Source organism: Ambystoma mexicanum, chromosome 1q (genome assembly GCF_040938575.1).
Source record: "Ambystoma mexicanum isolate Mex_15411 chromosome 1q, UKY_AmexF1_1, whole genome shotgun sequence".
NCBI classification, from domain to species: Eukaryota; Metazoa; Chordata; class Amphibia; order Caudata; family Ambystomatidae; genus Ambystoma; species Ambystoma mexicanum.
Window position 1 is genome coordinate 1446918729 of NC_090922.1, and position 21772 is coordinate 1446940500.

Here is a 21772-nt window from a genome sequence, read left to right on the forward strand (position 1 = left end):
AATTATAAGGTAAGTTGAAGTGATTATTGGACTGAAAGAAGAACAAGGACATAAGGTTGTAATAGTTGGATAAGACCTGAGGGGTTTGAAGAGGTGGGGGAGTGCAAGCATTTGTAGACTAACTTGAAAATGAAATTGAATGTGGTAAAAAAGACTGATATATTACATATAAGCAATTAACAGTGGAAACCTAGTAAGTAAACGTCCTCAGAATCCATAATTCATAATTCAATTCAAAAAGAGCATTGGCAGGGTGTGCCAAAGTTTAGAGAACAACTGTGACATACACTATATAAAACTAAAATTTAAAGTAGTGAATTATGAGAGTAGTATAAGATAGTACATTTTGTTTTAATGAATTTCGTTGCAATTCACATGACCACATGACAGTAGAAATTTGTTTCTGATGATTCAGCTGAAAATAGAAAAACCTGAAGGGGGAGCAATGTAAAGAGAAGAGCTACAGATAAAGGAAAGAAATTGCAGACATAAGTACTAGTAGATGTTATAGAGACCTAAAAATAAGGATCATATACTTTTGTTAACAATTAGGATAGTGCTCATGTTTAAATGCCTCACAGTCTGACATCCTGCGCCTTTTTCTACAATTGCTGGCAAATACAAAAAGATCCACACATAGCTGTGGTCATTAATGGAGGCCTCCGTGTGCAAACATGACAGTCGTTATTACATGGGATTCTGCCTGCATTTTTCTGTTCCTGCATCAAAATCTAATGCTGGTGGACAGACCTGACTAAAATAACTAGAGGCAGATGACCATACGCGATCTTAATGTCACTTGGTCTAGAAAGATCGTTGTCTCTGTCCTCCTCTGTTCCCCTCCCCTCCCTTGCCTCATCGCGCCTTGAAACTTTTGTGTAGAGGCGCGTTATAAATGCCATATCATACTGAGAGCGGTCTACTTTGCCATTCCACATTGTGAAAAACAAATCTGTAAATGGCTCCTATTTTGGATTCTTAGCAAGGACTGCACACGCTCACGCTGTTTTTTTATCTGCTTTCTTATATTTGATCAAGTCTAATGTTTTAATTTAAGACATGGATTGTCAAATTGTTTTAACTGCTGAATTTGTACTACGTGTATCTCCTGACCCATCCACATATAGGTCCAGAAAATTCTTAAATTTGTCCAATGATACTAAAGGAAACTGGTTGCAGAAATAGTTTGCAACTGGGTCTAATGAAATGAAACAATTTTCTGTAATAAAGCTCTGGAGATAGAGGATTCTCTGTAACTAATAGTGTAGGTTCTTCAGTCACCCTGCACTGTGGAATCATAGGCATAAGAATGCCATATAATTTGAAGGATTGTTTAACATATAACACATTATTTTTTTTATTGACACAGTCCTCCAGTTATGACTTCTCCGAAAGAGCAGGCAGCCATTAGCAGGCTCATGAGCTTCCTCCAGGAGTGGGACCACGGAGGCAAGTCTGTCCGACAACGCATCTTGAACAACTTCATCACCTTGAACCGAGGCAAGACTGGTCCCGAGCTGGAGCAGGAGTTCTCACAAGGGGGCAGTCTCTTTCTGGCACGCCTCACCACCTGGCTGAGACTCTCGTATCCTTTTTATTACCTCAGACCAGGAAGATTGTTGCTTGGTAAAAGCACAAGGAAGGGCTACTATAAAGCTTTGATTGCTACATCTTTTGATTATAAGTTTGTGTAAGAACGAGAGCATTCGCTAGGTTTACCATCAATGCAAATAATGTCAGGAGGCCATTGCAATAATCCAGTTTTGAGTTAACTAGGGCTCCCACCACCATATCACAGTCAGTCTCAGGCACATAAGGGAGTGCTTGTCGTAACAGCCGGATGTTGTAAAATGCATGCATCCCAAATGTTTTACTTTAGAAGCACACTTCAGTCTTGATCTCAAAAAGAGAGGTTGGGGTCGGGGAGCTGCTATTCCTCTCCAGTAGATGTTTCGGTCAGAAGATGATGACCTCTGTTTTACTTGGATTGAGCTGCAGCCAATTTGATGCGGGAGAGGTGGCGGCAAAACCTGCTGTGTTGTTCGATGGAAGTGTCATTTGTTGAATGTCCTAACAATGTATTGTCTTTTGTACATACAAAGCCATACAGCTATGAGTATATTTACAACTAAGCAATGCGGTATCCACGATGTTGCTGGTGAGTGGCCTGGTTTGCATTGAGTGGTGATGGGAGGGGATGGGCTGTTGGGAGAGGGTTGAAATGCATATTTGAGGGAGCTTGCCTGATGTTAGAGGGGCTAGGGTTCTGGTCCTTAGTCTTCCAGGTCTGAACAGGTCAAAAACCGATTTGCCCTTCTAGCCATCTGCTCTTCTAGCCATCTGCTCTTCACTTCGGATGCCCAGGCCACAGATGCCCTGGATCTGAGAGTTGAGAAAGGGGCATAGCTAAGCAGGTGGGTAGAGCTAAGGGCACGTAACCAAGATCCACATGCACCTGCTCACCATCTGGAATGGAAAAGAGGCTGAATGGTTGCTTAGGTAGGGATAAAGGGCAGCAAAAACAAGAAGGCACCAGCATGTTAGCAGTGATGGACAGGTGTTTCGAGCTAAGATCACATGAACAAGATCCACTTGCACCTGCTCACCAACTGCACTCCCACCTTCTCCTTGAACTGCTCTCTAGTTGTTTCATGCACATAATCCATTTATTCCCCAGGTTGCACTGAACAAAAAGAAGACGAGGCTGCACGAGAGTGGCAGCTACAGTAGCCACAAGGTTTGAGATATAAGGAAGCCGTTCACTGTTGTGGGGCCCCTTCAGAAAAATATATACGTCATACATCATGAGCTAAATCATCACGATCAGCTGCAGAATAACACTCACCACACTTTTCCTGCACTTCATCATCCTGTATCTGGGTGTCAGTGGGAGAGCAGAGTCTTGACTGTGCGCATACAGAGACTGGAGTACAGAGGTCAGGACGTACATCTGACCCTCATATGACCGTATGGTCATTTGAATCCTCTCCGATGCAAGCGGAGGGAGCTAAACCAGATCAGCATTCTAAGCTAGCGTAAGCAGCCATTCGTGCGCGCGTGCCTTTTTTTCTGTTTTGCGCACCCACGGTGCAACTTGCTGGCTGTAGTGTGCTGCATTGTGCTCGCCTTGTCCTTCCTGCTTCGTGTCGCTTCGGCTGTTGTGGCTGTGGCGTTTGTGTTAGCTGGCAGGCGCTGGTGTGCGCTGGTGCTGTTTTCCCATTGCCTTCTTGTTGTCTTTGCCTGGCATTATGTTGAGGTGTGGAGGCGCAGAGACAATGGGACCTGGGTTCCAAGCTTACCTGTTGGTCTAGGCAGTAGACACCTTGTTTTTGTCCTGCCTTTTAGACTGCAAGCATTTGTCACATTAGGCATATCAGGTAGAGGGAACACTGCATTTGATATGCAATTCTTCTGTTTTCAATCTGTGTCTTTTTCTGAGCCTAAGAAGTGGTGTGTCCTATTAAAGCAGTTACCCCATTTTGACGGGTAATTCAGTATTGGCCACCATGGGTCACCAGGATGGAAAGAAATCTGCTGTTTGCCCAGGGGTTGTCAGAACTCTCTGTGATTTCCTAACTGGAGTTCTGCTCCAGCAGTTTAACCCGTCGTGTAGCCGACGAGTTCTTTCTGCCAATGTACCTCTTAGGGATGTATAAGAAATTTCATGAGAAGTCTATTGACCCAAAGATTGATGGAGGCCACAGGATCCCGCTGACCTGCAATGGAAAGTCAGCGTTAATACCACAATGTTTTTGAGTAAACAATATTCAAGACAAGAGGTTTTGTACCTTATGCCTAGCAGGAGTATTCCCTGTAACTGGTTTAGAAATCCTGTTGAAAAGCTAACTGGCGTACTGTTAGGGAGAATTCTCTCTTTAGGCTGAATTTCCTAACCTAGTGAGTCCCCCAGCAGCTTTGCTGGATTTCTGGAGTTTGTTTTTTTCTCCTGCCAAGAGTGAGACTCTTTTTCTCCCACTCTTGGATATGATTTATGGTGTTCCTTTGACTGTTCATGTGTTTTATGGGCTATGGGGTCCTTTACTCCATAGGTCTCATGTGTTTTTACTATGTGTGTTACACAGCACCCTCCGTGCAGTAACACAGGGGTGTCATAGTGGCACCCCACCATAGACTCCATACCCTGGGACTGACTACTGTCTCCCAGGGCATGTAAAGTCACCATTGGCTTTACTAGTCCCAAATTATTAACAGAAACCGGTACAAACCATCATATTGTGGACGTACTGGTCGGGGCAATTCGATTGCCCCGGGGTCTGTTAGTCGAGGGGGCACGTCTCCGTCCCCCCTGATCGAGTTTTGGCTGGTGGCAGTGGAAACTACTTTTTATATTCGACCGCAAATATATCCCTATGGGACTTTCCCATTGTTCGAGCCTACCAACTTTAATTATTTAATTCTCATAGCCTCGAACATACCGCCGGTTTATTTATTTAATATTAATTCGCCGGTTGGTATTTTTTGCCAGGACTCGATTCTAAAATGGCGTTTGTGTTCTCTTCTGTGACTCCAACCCAAGTCGAACCCTTTGTTCCACTTTTTGGCAGGCTTCTCCACAGAAGCCTCCAAAAGTGGTGCCACTCTGTCTGGGTACCACAGGTGGTGTAGGAGGGGCTTTAGGCACCCTGGACTGAGTTACCTTGGTAACTCAAGTCGCACTCTTGTGTGATTGGCCCGAGTGATGAGCCGGCCGGCTCACCACTTAGCATGTTTGATTGCCAGCTAGGCTGAGTGAATGGGGGTGTGCTGCATAAAAGCAGGGCTTTGGGGACTGGAACTTCAGAAGTCGCCACAGGACCTGAGAATCCGATGAGGGAGAAGCTGAGCCGACCTACCACGACGACACCACCGGTGGAGCCCTGCGGAACTGACTCACCACTTCCCGAGGACAGAGAATATCTCCCGGCTGGAAAGGCTTCTTCCCCTGACTGGTGGGCACAACCAGTTTACCTTCTTCTCTTCGCACCCCAGACCGTCTTGTGGTCGAATTGCCCGTGCCAAGCACCCCGGCAACCGGATAGCCACTTACCACTGGACCGCGAATAAAAGGACTGCTCCTTTTACCTGAGAACTCCGCGGCTGGTTTCTTCCCTGGCAGTGGAACAGACTCCTGTCTTCCTCCCCGACGCGATCCTCTCTTCCCCCGGACGACGCACCGACTTGCATCCGCCGCCAGGAACAACTGCCCCCGCTGAGTAGTCTCACCACTTTAAGGTACCGTGTCTGCCAGGCCTCACTTTCTATAACCCCTTAACCTTCTGGACTGGGCTGGCCGCCTTGACCCTCTAACTGGTCCCTTTCTTTTGGTCCAACTCCTTTTGAACCTTTGCAAGACTCTTGTGCACTTCAACCGTGTGACCTTGGACACATTTCGTTCTGATCCTCTTAAAGTGGACCCGGCCTACTGAACTCTAACTTCACGGTTTTATTTGCCTTCCTCTCTTGCTTTGATCTTACGAAAGTGTTGGGATCTGTTTCATATTATTCTCTGCTTTTCTCTCCCTTTTTAAACGAATTATTAGAGTGCCATCTGCGTTAAGCGCTCACCTATGTCTGAAAATAAGTGGGGCTTCACTTAAGACTTGTCTAATATATCTTTTAGTTACTGTGTTTTTGAATTGCTTACTATTAGTGCCTGTGTGTTTTTCTAGATGTGGTTTTAAATAAATAATTGTATCTCTTTTACACCAAGCTCTGGTCAGTGTTTGCTTGTTCTACTATGTTCTTTTGACCTATTGTGAATACTCTGTATACTGCCTAACTCTTCTTGAGGGAAGTCTGACTGCTCAGCCACAGCTACCAAGTGAATCTGTGTGGTACAGACTGCTACCAAGTGGGTTTACTGCCAAACACCTGTAGTCCTAAATCTTTTGCAGTGGTCCCAGAGGGAACTGCCTAACACGTACCCTATGAAAAGGATAACACAATGATTCAGGAAGGTGGGTTATTTAAACAGTAACTTTAACAGTAGCATAAACAGTGCCGTAAGTAAAGAAAACACTGTTACCAACGATCAAGGTGTAGAGCTCCGTAGAAAAAGTAACATCCAGAATAAGGTAAGTGATGAAAAGAAATGATTCACCTAACAACCGCCGGCACGAGAACACCTAACAGAGTTCCAGAAGGCAGTCCAAGTTCAAACGATGTCAAGAAGTTCCAATATCGGTGAGTTTGAGGATGAGAGCGGAGATTCCTAGAACAAATGCGGGGTGGGGAGGTTGAAGCGTGGGACAATGAACAACCGGTAAATGGTCCAAGGTCATGAAATACAAGGATTCATAGTCATTTGGATTCCGAGTCGATAACAGTGCAGGCAGAAAGAGGTACACAATTGGCAGGCGTCGCAGGTCGAAGCGTTCCAATAGTTGTAACGGGGCTTTCTTGAACACCAGACAGACAAGGACCAAGACAAAAGGATCACCGTGAGACGTAGCTGGGTCGTTAACCAAGAAAGCAAAATATCACAAGATTCAGTAAGGCCATAGAAAACGAATTCAGAAGCAGTGAATTCAAAAACAGGTGGGGCATAAGTAGGAAAACACAGAAATCCTGTGGAAAACGGTCTAACGTGAAAAAACATGTGACCTAATGAACGTGTAAAGCCACTGAACAGAGACACGGCGGGTAGTTGTGGACTTGGGAATACGTAGGCAACGTGGATCAGATGCATTATTGGGTGAACGAGAGCGAGATGTAGAAGAAGAACCTCCTGCCGGGATATGTGTTCTCGCTCCCCCCGAATGTCTGGGCCGCCGCAGTTTTCAAACCTGTCATTTTGAAGCATGTTAGTCCATCTGCACCTGTATCACCAAGAGGGAATCTGCTCCTGGAGGATCTAGCTCCAAGTGCCAGGAGAAATCAACATCTGAATGACTTGACAACACATAAAAGGCTCAAGGAACACAGAGTGGAGAGGCCAAAGGGAGTGAAGAGACCAGCAGCGAGTACTCGAGGACAGATGAGAGCAAATAGGAATGAGACCCAACTAAATGTTGAGAATATCTGGATCTGGTTTCTAAAGCAAGTAGGGTGGTATATCCCTATCCATAGGGGGTAAGGCACTATATCACTTAGGCTGTAGTTGTCACGGTCCAACGCTCTGTAGTGTGATTGCTACACAATCAGTGTTGTTTTGCAGCTCCCTTCTTGCAGCGTTGGCAGTTGCTATGGCGTTTGCGCTGAAGCAGCGCATACACACTTTGTGTCCCAATCATTGCGTATTCGCATCGAGTATATCCTCCTGTCGGCATGGTTACCCAGCGCGATGCATGACATCAGCGCGTTGTACTTCCGCCCACAGACTTAAAGTATGATTCTGCAATGGCGCTAGTGCTTCTGATTGAACGTAAGGGCCCGCTTGTTCTTTACTGTGCCTCCTGAAGCTAAACTCTTGACCCTGTGTTTTGTGTCCCGACTGTCATTTGGATTCTGATTTGGTCTTCGTATTATGGTATCTCTGACAACTAACCATTTCTATCTTAGGGATTGGCTTTTGGATTTCCTTGACTGCTGTTTCTTGATGGTTTCACCTTTGGATCGTGGACATAACTTCCCGGACCCTGAGTTGATGCATGGTCCCTGGACACTCTGCAGTACGGACTGCTCTGTGCATCCTCTTGCCTCGTGCCGCCCGGGGGTAGGTCCCTACTAACCTTACTAATCCCCTCCACCCCCCTTTTCCCTTCTCTTCTGCTCTTGTATCCCTTTGTGTTCTCTTGACTATTTCCTTGATCTCATCTGCCACAGGCCTCACTCTTTTCCGTAAGAGTAAAAAAGAGCTTTTATTTTTTTTTACCACTGGACGACTCCTAGGTGTACCGGCAGTGCCTCAAAGCATATCGGGTTAGTGTTGCCCCTGGCCTCTGTTTATTGTATGCTAGCACAAGTACGGGTAGTAAAATCTTTCTTGGATTCCACAGCCTGTCGTTTACCTGGCAGTATTTGTTTCTGCTCTTTCAATTGAACTACATCTCTGTTTGTAACACATTACAAATGGAGAAGTACATCAAAAGAAAGGTCACTCTCAAGTGAGGAGACCCAGTCTTAAACTTGGGTTACTAGTCTGATGATTCTGAAGGCAATGGTTGGTCCCCAGGGGTTTTTTGGTGAGTACTGACAGAATCAGAAACCTCTTTGTGGATGCGGACGATACTCTTGCTGCCCTGATGCAGTTAGTAACAGAACTGCATAATGATATGACCACCACACATACTGCCATGAATCAATAGATGAATTCCTTGCACGATCTGGCACAACCCCAGCCTCAGGGTGACGGACAGGCAGGAGCTGCCATGGCAGCCCGACCTTTCTCCGCATCTTGGCTGAATCAAGTACCAGTACTGATGTCAACTCAGTTCCCCATAGCACCACCAGAGAGATTCAATGGTGGCCCCAGGACCTTTATCAATCAGTGCAAGTTGTACTTACTATGCCGACCTGCCTCCCTTCCTGATTCTACCACTAAGGGCGCTTTTGCCCCTTCATACCTTGGGGGAACTGCAGCCACTTGGGCAAACCCTATACTCGAAACTAATGGTTATGTTCTGTACGATTGTGATGCCATGGTCGGGCCATGAATCGTGTCTTTAAAACTCGTTACAAGGCACAGGCTACTGATCTAGAATTCCTTAACCTTAAGTGATACACCACTACTTACCTATCTTGCCATATTCAATCAGTTAGCAGCCGAGACAGGTTGGCCGGAAGACAAGAAGGCTGCTGCCTTCTATAAGGGGTTATTTGATGATTTGAAGGACACCTGTGGAATTTCCTGAATTGCTAGACCTCGTTTTACAAATTGATTCCTGAAAGGATGAAAGAAAAGGCGAACGTAGACTACCTTCCATAGCCACAAGAACAGAGCCGACTCTTTTGAATACGCCAGACACTGAGCCTATGCATATAGGAGCCGTCCATTGTCCCCTATCAAACGCGGAGAGAGAGCATGAACACAAGTCAAATCTATGCATGTACTGTGGTTCCGCTGAACATTTCCTACGTAATTGCCCAAAAAGAACTGTTTGCAAAAAGGGAAATGCCAAAACTCTGCCGAAGATGGAGTCCCTCAGCCGAGTTGTTGCTCTCTGGACTCCCAATACCTGCCTAACTTGTGTCCCTATGGATCCTGTTTTTGTTACCCAATGAAGACTCCCTACAAACCTGTGCTGTCATAGTGCGACGGGTAATTATATGGATGCCCAGTATGCCAGGCAGGCGATGATTCCAGTTATTCCAAAAGAACGACACAAGATTGTTAATGCGGTCGATGGTACAATCCTTGTTTCAGGATTAGCAATGGAACAAACTGAATCTATACTGTTGTCCACTGATACCAGTCATCATGAAAGTATCTCTTTTGACCTGATCACAGCACAGCAATATCAAGTGATAGTTGGTCTGCCTTGGATGCAGACGCATAATCCGCAAATTGCCTGGGAAAACAATGTGTTTTTTGTTTTTCCTCAGATTACTGTGACTTAACTTTGTTTTGACCCTAATGCTGAAGCAACGCATTTTCCTTGCAGTGCTATCTTGGACAGTTTCCACTATTGGATCTGTTTTCCATAAATTGGATATGGGAGTTCCTAATGTGTATCTTTTGATATGCTGATGTCTTTGACAAGGGTAAGGCAGAACAGCTACCCCTTCAACGGCCTTATGATTGTCCAATAGAACTGATTCCAGCTTCTAAAATACCTAGTGTAGTCTCAAAGAAGATGAGGTCCTCAAAAACTATATAGAAAAGGCCCTTTCTAATGGGTTTAGTCGTCCATCTTAGTTACCGGCTGCCTCGCCACTATTCTTTGTACCGAAAAAGAGGGTGACCTGAGGGCTTGTATAGACTATAGAGCCCTCCATGCCATCACCATCAAGAACCAATATCCTTTCCCGCTCATCTCTGTCCTTTTGGATCAGTTGGGGTCTTCAGGGATATTCACCAAACTGGACCTCAGAGCGGCATATAATTTGGTTCGTATACAAGACTGAGATGATTGGAAAACCACATTGAAGATGCATTATGGGTTGTAAGTACCTAGGTATGCCCTTCTGACTCCAGCAACATTTCAGTATTTCATTAATGATATTTTCCAGGACATGATTGACCACTAGGTGGTTTTGTATCTGGATGGTATTTTTAAATATTCGGCTTCCTATGATCTGCATCTGTTACATGCCTGATCTGTCCTGCAAAGGTTGAAGGAGAACTGCCTTTTTGCTAAAGCCGAGAAATGTATTTTCAATACTGTGATGCTGAAAATGCATCGGAGGGTCAGGGCCTCCGTATCCTTGTCCTTTACTACTTTTTATCGTGTGTTCTGTCGTGTTTTCCACGCAGGAGTTCATGTGGGACTCCTGGCGGTGCAGCTCTCTTTTTTTTGTTTGGTGAACAGACCCGTGGGATACCCTTATGGCACCCATGGGTAGGGGTACAACCCTGTGCCGCTAGTGTATGTTTTTGGGCACCTGCGTGTGACCCACAGAGCAGGGTACGGGCTGGTGGCAGCTCCTTGCTGAAATGACTGGTGCCCTGAGCATCCTCCATTTTGGGATGACCAGGCCCTGTCATTGGAATCGGTAGATTCCTGATGGAGACAAAATGGCCCCCATGGCCTCTTGCCTTCCATCACCTGTTACCTTGATCTTCCCCAAGTCTCGGGAAGCCCTGCCTCTGTCCCTTCCCCCTGACTGGCTGTTGGATGGAAGTTCCATATATGGTGGTGTGGGGAAGTGCCGACCAGACTGGCTGGAGCCTTCTCGACGACCGTATGTTGTGGGTACGCCTGTGGGTGGGACCTGGGTGAATGGAGTGTGTGACGAATATGCATTCTATGTTGTGGCTGTCTAGTATCTGGTGTTTGACACAATGGTTGAGACAGCCCTGCCCGAAACCGGTATGAATGCAGCTTGGGGTGTTGAATGGCTTGGTACTTGTCCCAATACACATAACTTGTTGTGAATGGCCTGAATACCTCATGTGCCTGATTGGCTGCCTGCCTGCATGAATGCCCATTGTCGTGATTGGATGCTTGAGTGTGACCCAGCGGAATGAATTGGAGATCCACAGTATATCTGGGGACCTCTCACTGCTAGGAACTGTGTTCAGAAGCTGAAGTCCACTACGACGAGTAACTGGTGTAACTGAAGCTTGATCTTGAAACCCTGCTGGACGAGAAGAATTGCTGTTTCTCTCCTTCGCAATCTGAAAGCTGCTGTGCTTCGAGAACTGACCCAGAGAGGACCTGCGAAGGCGCCCTCTTCCCGAGCTACGAGGGACCATCGTGCACAGCTGATCTTTGCCTAAGCTCCCTGGTAGACAGACACTTGACAGGCTGCCGACCCGATACGGGGATTGCTGTGGAACTCTAAGGAGAAGCGCCCGGACTGTTGTCCACCACTGTCGCCGACCGCCGTCGCCGACTGGAGCCGCCGTGCTCCCGTTGCCTAAGAACTTAATTGATCCAAGGACGCTCTCGTCCGCATCGACGCCACTGTATCCTGCCGGAGAAGGCCCGACTGTCGACGCGCCAAGGAGCATCCACCAGTGGGTTTCCCGCCACCCAAAGACCACAGAGACGCCAACGACTCGACGCCCTTGCTGGGCCACAGTTCTTCAACTCTTTGCGGTCCAGAACTATTGACATCGAGGTGCCCCGCACGCCTCTTCCTTGCAGGACGTTTAAACTTCCCCGTCAACGAACACCACTAGGAACGATACGGCCACTTCACCGTCGTAGCTCGACCTGTTCTCCGTCGGACGTTCGGAGACCCATGACTCCTGTCTTAAAGGGAGGGCACTCAAGAAGGGTTGTCGATTTCCCAGACGAGGAACACTACAACGCCAGGTACTTTGGGGTTGCAGAACTATTGGGAAGTCTAGTGTGAACAATATATGGACTGGGCTTGTATCTTTCTTCTACAGATTGCCCAGGTGGGGGGGGATCTCCACACAGAACTGTGTTTAATGGTAGTTACCAGTATTCTGCCTATTGCTCAACCATCTTGCTTTCCTTCCTCTCTCTACTGCTGGTTTCCTCTATATTCTGTGTCTGTGTGTCACTCTGACCGTATGCACTTTAATGAGATCTAATAACGTTAGCGGTACCACTTTAGAATTGTACATATTTACCATTGTTGATTTTCAGAGTACAACGTGGGTTATCGTGATATTGTATATACCTTTGAACATTAATTATATAAAGACTGTGTTGTAACCGATAAAGCGTGTGGAGATTCCTTTGTGGGTGCTTGGGGACTACACTGTACTTAAGAACCAGCTTGCATCACCTCCCGAGAAGCTAGGCCTTGATTGCTCGTCCATTGCTACCGTAATAGAGAATCTTGGCAGGGGTCTCTGTGTCTCCCCTCTACCATATAGAGAGCGGAAGTGCAGACCCACCCCCTCCGGTCTTTACAGCTGGTGGCATCGGTGGGATGCTTATGGTTTTAAGACTCCGTGTATAACCGTGCCACACGAAGAATATCTGCACTTTATTAAATTGAGGTTTAGTCGTGTACAAGATAACTGCATTACAAGCAATGGAATCTATTGCGAATGGTAAATTGACTTGGATGAGCTTAGAGGCTCTCCAGAGTGCTTGTGAAGCAAGGGAATTAGACTTCGTGGATAAGTATAGGGCTAAGCTGATAGCTGCCCTGGTGGACTACCAGATTGATTGTGAAACTCTTGAAGGGGGTGATGCAACCAATGAGGACTCTACCCCGGGGGTTGTCGCCGAAACTGATTCTGGGAATGCTACCATTCCTGCTGCCTCTGTTCCGAACCCCAGAAATTCTTTAGAGCTTGAGTTATCGAGGATGAAGTTAGCCTTTGAATATCGCAAGCTGGAACTAGATGCTGAGCTTAAGAAAGAGGAGTTGGCACAGCAAGTGGAACTCAAAAATAGGGATCTTGAACTCAAAGACAAGGACACTGAATGTCAGCGAATCCAGCTAGAGAAAGCTTGAGTGGAGACTTCAGCGAAACCAGTTGAGTGTCAGGTCCCCAGCAACCAAGTTTATGAAAGATTTGGTTGGTGTGTATGCGGAGGGTTCCGATATCCTCCAATGGATTGAAGCGTTTGAAATGGCTTGTGCAATTCACAATGTTGATAAGAGAGATTAGGCTAAGGGTTTGTTAAGCAGAGTGCCTGAAACTGGATATGACTGTATTCTGAAACTGAGTGTGGAAGAAAGGTGTCAGTATGAGTGCATGAAGTCTGCCTTAATCGCCAAGTTTGGCAAAACGCCTACCCAATATCTTAAACGGTTCAGGGATTTTAAGAAAGGAGAGAATGTGTCTAGGATTGACTGAGTGAGTGCTGCGCACCTGAACATGATGGGGTGGATTGATGGTTACAAAGTGAAAACGTTTGTTGAATTGTCTCACCTCTTGTTTTTTTAGCATTTTTTAGACGCCTGTTCACCAGAGCTGCGTCAGTATGTTGCTGACCAGAACATTTTGGACCCCTTTAAGCTGGCTAGGTTGGCTGACAAGTGGGTCTCCCATCGGGTGTCCCCTAAGGACTCCCGTGGGAAGGACAAGGACAAAGAAAAAGGGGCCTCTCAGAAAGCTGAGGAGTCCCAAAAGCAGTCAGTCCGGTAAACCAAAACCTTCCTCTCCGAAGACCCAAAAACCTAGTGGGGATAAGTCTGTTGTGGGTGGGAGTAAGAGTAGTGGTCCGCCTGCTGCAAAGCAGGGTCCCAGTGGTTCCAGTACTGTATCCCGCACGCCCGGCACATGTTGGGATTGCGGGGCTCTGGATCACCGAAGGGGTGACCCCAAGTGTAAGGGTAAGGCACTTGAGTCAAGGCTGTCAGCCTGACCTATCTCTACTCCATACCTGAGGTGGAGGCCACCGTCCTCTCCTCCTCTACTGGGATCACCTTCGGTGCTCCCGTAGAGATTTCCTTAGTGTCCCTTGGGGCCTGGAAACAGTACGCAGAAGTACTGGCGACTATCCCGCAAAACACTCGTAGGTTTTTGAGAAGTGTCCTCTTGAATGGCCAGCCTTCTACTGGTTTGAGAGACATTGGGGCAAGCATGACAGTGGTGGACAGGACCCTGCTCAAGCCAGAGGACTATATAGGTGCTCTTCTGAGAACCACCAGGTTAGCTGGTGGGCCCCCCAAATTATCGCCTGTAGCCTTAGTCAACATTACGATTGGAGACAAGACAGCAAAGCTCCCGGTCCTGGTTCAGGATAACGTGCCTGCGAACATTTTGTTGGGAAACGATTTGGTCGAGTTGGAGATGATCACGGACCGTCTACCCCGTGGCTGCTGTGGCAGTCACCCGATCGCAGGTCGCACAGGGTCCGGATACGAGCCCGGTATCCTTGCCAACGGGAAAACCCAAGGCACGAAAGAAACGGAGGAGTAAGAAGGCCGCCTCTGTGGAGGGAGCCCCTGCTCTTCCCACTGTTCTGACAGCACCCATTGGGATCCATGCTCCAGACGGGCTGGGTCCAGTGGTAAATTCCGTCTCAACTCCTGTGGGAGACGAGCCAGAAGACTTTCCTGTGGGAGAGGCTCTTAACCCGGAGGATCATCCTGACCTTCAATGCTTGTTGGCTGAAGGGGGACCCTCCCTCGCGGACTTCTGTAAGGGACAGATAGAGTGCCACTCTCTCGAGGATCTGAGGACACAGGCCCTGTCCCAGGCATGGAGAAGTGCCTAGGACATTTAGGATTTATTGGGAGGGTGAGCTCCTTGTTAGTGACCTCACTAAGCCTGAACCTGGTGCCCTGAAGAGGTGGGTGGTACCCCAGGTTTACAGGCCCTTCCTGCTGCAGTTGGCGCATGAGGTGCCCTTGGCTGGTCATCTTGGTACCAAGAAGACTAAGTAGATGCTCTCTACCCATTTCTACTGGCCACGGATGGGAGTAGAAGTGGAGTCCCACTGTAGGACTTGCCCAACTTGTCAGTTGTCTGGCAAGACTGGAGGCAGAGTCATCGCCCCAGTACAACCGTTGCCAATGGTTGGCACACTGTTTGAGAGGGTTGGCATCGACAGCGTCGGTCCCCTTGACCCTCCCACGTTGCGTGGACATCGGTTCATCCTACTCTTGGTAGATCATGCCACCGGGTACCCTGAGGCTATACCCCTTCGGACGGTTATGGCCAAGGTCGTTGCCAGGGCTCTCCTGGGCATTTTCACCCGTGTTGGATTCCCTAAGGAGGTTGTCTCTGATAGAGGATCCAACTTCATGTCGAGGTACATGGAAACCATGTGGAAAGAGTGCGGGGTAACCTATAAGTTCTCCACCTCTTACCACCCCCAGACCAATGGTCTGGTTGAGAGATTTAATAAAACTCTCAAAGGTATGCTAGGTGCTTTGGAAGAGCCCCTCAGGAAGAAGTGGGATCTTCTCCTGCCATGCCTGCTGTTTGCTTACCGAGAGGTAACTCAAGAGGGTGTTGGTTTCAGCCCCTTTGAGTTACTCTTTGGGCACCCCGTGAGGGGGCCCCTCACCTTGATCCGAGAAAGTTGGGAGGCCACCCCTCCAGGTCCCGCCAAGCAAGTGGGGGACTATGTGTTAGGCCTCAGACGGAGGATGACAAAGATGATACGTCAAGCAACAGCGAATCTTAAGGCCAGCCAGGAATTGAATAAGTACTGGCATGACCTTAAAGCATCACAAGTGGATTTGACTCCGGGACAGGAGGTCCTCGTGATGGAGCCTACCAAGCCTCGGGCTTTGGCAGATAAGTGGACTGGACCCTTCAGGATAATCTCCAAGATGGGCGAGGTCAACTATCTGGTTGACATGGGAGCCTCTGGGGTAGCCCCTCAGATATACCATGTTAACAGGCTCAAGCCTTTCCACAGGCTGGCCGAAGTCTCATGTTGCTTGCTAGCTTCAGGGCAAGACGAGGATGAGAGTGAGCCCCTTCCTGATTTGCTGCATAGCAACACTCAGATGGCTCCGTGGAGGGAGTACATCTCTCTCCCGATCTGACGACAGAGCAGCAGAAGGCCTGCAGGACTTTACTCCGGCAGTACGCCTCTCTGTTCTCACTGACACCAGGCCTTACACCATGGTGTAGGCACGAGATTGACACTGGTGACAGTGTGCCTGTCAAAAGCAGGTGCTACCGTATGTCAGATACCGTCAAGAACCACATCCAGGCTGAGGTCGCCAAGATGTTGGATCTGGGTGTTATTGAACCCTCAACCAGTCCATGGTCCAGTCCTGTGGTCCTTGTCCCCAAGGCAAGTTTCCAGGCAGGTACCAAGGATTGGAGGTTCTGTGTGGACTGCCGAGGAGTCCATGCCGTCACCAAAACTGATGCGCACCCTTTGCCCCGGGCTGATGAGCTTGCGGACACCATAGGTGCTGCCAAATATTTGAGCACCTTCGACCTTGCCTCAGGCTATTGGCAAAGCTCTGACGGACCAAGCCAAGGAAAAGCCGGCGTTCTCAACACCAGAGGGACTCTACCAGTTTAGGGTCATGCCTTTCGGGCTGAAGAACGCCCCTGCCACTTTCCAGAGATTAGTCAACCATGCGCTCAGTGGGCTGGAAGCCTTTTGTGTGGCTTACTTAGACAACATTGCCGTCTACCGTTCCACCTGGGAAGAGCATTTGACTCATCTGGATAAAGTGTTGCAGGCGTTAAAGAGGGCTAACCTCACTATCAAGGCCACCAAGTGCCAGATAGCTCAGGGGAAAGTCACCTATCTTGGTCATGAGGTAAGGGGGGGGGGGGAAATCCAACCTCTTCGCAGTAAAGTACAGGATGTACATGACTGGGAGGCTGCCACGACTCAAACCCAGGTGAGAGCCTTTCTGGGCCTCACTGGGTATTATCGCAATTACATGGCAGACTATGGAACCATAGCTGCACCCCTGACAGCGTTGACTTCGCCCAAACAACCTAGGAAGGTTAATTGGACTGAAGACTGTCAGAGGGCCTTTGATGGCTTGAAAGGAAGTCTGGGTCGGGCACCCGTGCTGTGTGCGCCTGATTACAGCAAGCCCTTTATCGTTCAAACTGACGCCTGCGACACCGGAATTGGAGCTGTCTTGTCCCAGTTAGATGACAAAGGAAGAGAACATCCGATCATATTCATCAGTAGACAACTTAAGGGTAGGGAACTTAGGTGGGCTACTGTTGAAAAGGAATATTTTAGTATTGTTTGGAGACCTAGGCGTTTTAGACCCTACTGTCACGACCCTCTGCCATGATCCCCACTGGCAAGCCCATTGGCCAAGTGGAATCAGTGCTCTGATCGCTGATAAGGCCTGGCATCCACTTCTCAGGCCCTCTTGGGGCCAGTCCTGGTGCCTTTGGTGCCAGGCTCATCAGTAAGGAAATGCATCTGCTTGAGGAACTACTTTATTTAGGCTTTCAGCCAACATGGAGGCATTCACATAGCTTGGTTCATAGAACCAAGCTATGTGGTCTAGTGTTTTGGGTGTGGTGGCCTAGGGACTACTTTACCTGGACTATTTTACAGTGGCTATTTAAACCACACCCGAACAAGACAACACGCTTCGCGTTACTTTGCTTCTAGCAACGTGACACTCACTGTGTCCAGCTTTCTCACGAGCCTGGTGAATTCCGGACCTGCAGAAAAACCAAGAACATCGTTAGCAGCAGAATCTTACCTGCATTCATAATCCTTCACTGCTCGCAGCTCCTGGGCAGCTCTGTTGGTGGAGTTCACCGCCCGGATCGAAGGACATGAGAAAAGGAGAAAGACATAATTAAAGGAGGTAGTGGAGACATTACAACCACAAAGCGCTTAAAGACTTACCTGGTTGGTTGCTTTTCGGCCGGCATAGCTCTGGAACTCATCTGCGCTGGGAACTCACCGCGACCTACGAAAAGAGAAAAGCACAGGTCAGTGAGGACAAGACATTGCTGCGCTACGCAAAGCGCCTCCTTACCGCATCATAGCGCTATAGCGCGCCATCATCTGCCGGTGAGAACCAGCCTATCCAGTTCTCCAAGCGGACACTCCGCGCTCCTAGGGAGATAAAAAAAGAGACATTTAGAACAGAGAAAAGGTATGCAAGAATTACGACGCCATCAATCCCAATAAGACCTACCTGAAGGACACTACAAGGGCAGCAGTCAGTGAAGTTACTGGACCGCCCGCGCCCACAAAAGACAACACGCCCCTGCCCAGAGAGCAGGACGGAGAGCCCACCGATTCCTACAACCAGGTGAGAAGAGAACCTGGAGGGGCAGGAAACACAAGGGAGGTGGGGGGCAAAACTTACCTTGGTCGCCCAGTCCTAATATAGTCTTCATTTCCAGGCGGAATCCCATCGGCACCGAGACCACACCAGGGAATCATTGGGAAGGGCACCAACGACCAACTGGCTGGGTGGCGTCCCCGTGGATACCAGGTGAGCGTAACACCTACCTTACCGGGTCTACCTTCAAGGTCCAAACCGATCATAAGCCCCTGAAGCGGCTTATGCAGATGAAGGGTGAAAACCCGAAACTGCTCATGTGGTCCATTAGTCTGCAAGGACTAGACTTTACCATTGAGCACAGACCAGGGAAGAGTTACGATAATGCAGATGGCCGTTACAGAAGGTATGTTGACCGTCTGGATGAGGGTGCCTATCCCGTGGGAGATTAGGCACCCTAAGCTCAGTCTGGGGGGGGGCGACTGTGATGCAGGAAATGCATCGGAGGGACAGGGCCTCCGTATCCTTGTCCTTTACTGCTTTTTATCGTGTGTTCTGTCGTGTTTTCACGTGGGACTCCTGGCGGTGCAGCTCTCTCTCTTTTGGTTTGGTGAACAGACCCGTTGGATACCCTTATGGCACCCATGGGTATGGGTACAACCCTGTGCCCCTAGTGACCCACAGAGCAGGGTATGGGCTGGTGGCAGCTCCGTGCTGAAATGACTGGTGCCCTGAGCGTCCTCCATTTTGGGATGACCAGGCCCTGTCATTGGAATCGGTAGATTCATGATGGACACAAAATGGCCCCCATGGCCTCTTGCCTTCAATCACCTGTTACCTTGATCTTCCTGAAGTCCCAGGATGCCCTGCCTCTGTCCCTTCCCCCTGACTGGCTGTTGGGTGGAAGTTCTGTATATGGTAGTGTGGGGAAGTGCCGACCAGACTGGCTGGAGCCTTCTCAACGACCGTATTTTGTGGGTATGCCTGTGGGTGGGACCTGGGTGAATGGAGTGTGTGACGAATATGCATTCTGTGTTGGGGCTGTCTAGTATCTGGAGTTTGACACAATGGTTGAGACAGCCCTGCCCGAAACCAGTATGAATGCAGCTTGGAGTTTTGAATGGCTTGGTACTTGTCCCAATACAAATAACCTGTTGTGAGTGCCTGGAGGGAAGTGAATGGCCTGAATACCTCATGTGCCTGATTGGCTGCCTGCATGAATGCCCGTAGTCGTGATTGGATGCTTGAGTGGGACCCAGCGGAATGAATGGGAGATTCACAGTATATCTGGGGACCTCTCACTGCTAGGAATCGTGTTCAGAAGCTGAAGTCCACTACGACGAGTAACTGGTGTAACTGAAGCTTGATCTTGAAACCATGCTGGACGAGAAGAATTGCTGTTGCTCTGCTTCGCAATCTGAAAGCTGCTTGCTTCGAGAACTGACCCAGAGAGGACCTGGTAAGACGCCCTCTTTCCGAGCTACGAGGGACCATCGTGCACAGCTGATCGTTGCCTAAGCTCCCTGGTAGACAGACCTTCGACAGGCTGCCGACCCGATACGGGGATTGTTGTGGAACTCCAAGAGAAGCGCCCAGACTGTTGTCCGCCACTGTCGCCGACTGCCGTCGCCGACTAGTGCTGCTGTGCACTTGTTGCCTAAGAACTTCATTGATCCTAGAACGCTCTGATCCGCATAGTCGCCGCTGTATCCCGCCGGAGAAGGCCTGACCGTCGATGGGCTGAGGAGCATCCACCGGTGGGTTTCCCGCCACCCAAAGACCACAGAGATGCCGACGACTCGACGCCCTTGCTGGACCACAGTTCTTCAACTCTTTGCGGTCCAGAACTATTGACATCGAGGTGCCCCGCACGCCTCTTCCCTGCAGGACGTTTACGCTTCCCCGTCAACGAGCACCGCTAGGAACGACGCGGCCACTTCACCGTCGTAGCTCGACCTGTTCTCCGTCAGACGTTCGACGACCCGTGACTCCTGCCTTAAAGGGAGGGCACTCAAGAAGGGTTGTCGATTTCCCCGACGAGGAACGATACAACGCTAGGCACTTGGGGGTTGCAGAACTATTGGAAAGTCTAGTGTGAACAATATATGGACTAGGCTTGTATCTTTCTTCTACAGGTTGCCAAGGTGGGGGGGGATCTCCACACAGAACTGTGTTTAATGGTAGTTACCAGTATTCTGCCTATTGCTCAACCATCTTGCTTTCCTTCCTCTCTCTACTGCTGGTTTCCTCTTTATTTTGATCTGTGTGTCACTCTGACCGCATGCACTTTAATGAGATCTACTAACGTTAGTGGTACCACTTTAGAATTGTACATATTTGCCTTTGTTGATTTTCGGAGTACTAAAATAAGTTATTGTGATATTGTGTATATACCTTTGAACATTAATTATATAAAGACTGTGTTGTAACCGATACAGTGTGTGGACATTCCTTTGTAGGTGCTTGGGGACCACACTGTACTTAAGAACTAGCTCGCATCACCTTCTGAGAAGCTAGGCCTTCATTGCTCGTCCATTGTTACTGTAATAGAGAATCTTGGCAGGGGTCTCTTTGCCTCCCCTCTACCATATAGAGAGCGGAAGTGCAGACCCCCCACTCCGGTCTTTACAAATACAACCAAGGTTGTATTTCTGGGCTATGATATAACGGACAAAAGGGATCAAAATTAATCCATCTAAGATTAAGCCTGTGTTAAACTGCCCTGTTCTGACTAATGTGAAGGCCTAGCAATCTTTCCTTGGTTTCGCCAACTTTTATAGAATGTTTGTACACACCTTCTCTGCTATTGTCTCGCCATTGACTGGACTCACTGGCACCAAACTGCAGTTTAAATGGAATCCGGCTGCCCAAAAGGCATTTGAAACAATTAAACTTGCATTAATACAGCACCAGCTTTACACCACCCGGACCCTCAGCAGTCCTTTATAGTTGAGGCGGACACCTCCAACGTGGCGGTCCGGGCTGTTTTAGCCCAACGGTAACCTAGTACGGGTAGAATCCAATCCATCGCATTCTATTCCTGCTACCTCACTCCTCCTGAAAGAAACTCTACTATCACAGAGCACAAATTTTTGGCCATTAAAGACGCTTTTACAGAATGGAGGCACCACTTATTGGGAGCCCGTCATGTGGTCACCATTTATACAGATCACTGCAATCTACAAATGTGTGGTTGCACAACAAGCTCGTTGGCGCTCCTTTTTCTCCTTATTTGATTTTCTTAATTTCTTACAGAACTGCAGTATTGCATTCAAAGGCAGATGCTCTATCTTGTTTGGGTGACCACATGTCAATCAAGAAGGAAGAACAGAATCTTTTACTACCACATCAAGTGGCCTGCGGTTGTACTCCACAGTCCTCTCTGAGAGAGGCCATAGGAGAGTGTGTCACTCAAAATCTGGTCGAAGTGTCAGGTATCAATTCTGACGTGATCAATGGTCTACCCTATATCCAGAATAGTATATGCATAACTACAGAATGTCTAAGCGCCCTACAATGGTGTGATGACTCCTGCATAGCCATCCATCCCGGAAGGAAGAAGACTATGGAGTTACTGCATAGTTGGTATTGGTGGCCATCTATGTCT

The 21772-nt window shown here is 48.3% G+C and overlaps 1 protein-coding gene across 3 annotated transcripts in view; it reads left to right on the forward strand.

Annotated features, from left to right (window-relative positions):
* Window positions 1–21772, forward strand: part of ARMH1 (armadillo like helical domain containing 1) — a 743351-nt gene that overhangs the window by 67298 nt on the left and 654281 nt on the right. For all 3 annotated transcript variants that reach the window (XM_069642333.1, XM_069642332.1, XM_069642334.1), the window contains exon 2: window positions 1370–1585. In XM_069642333.1, the coding sequence (XP_069498434.1) occupies window positions 1380–1585 (206 nt within the window). In that variant the 5' untranslated portion in view covers window positions 1370–1379. The remainder of the gene's footprint in view (window positions 1–1369; window positions 1586–21772) is intronic.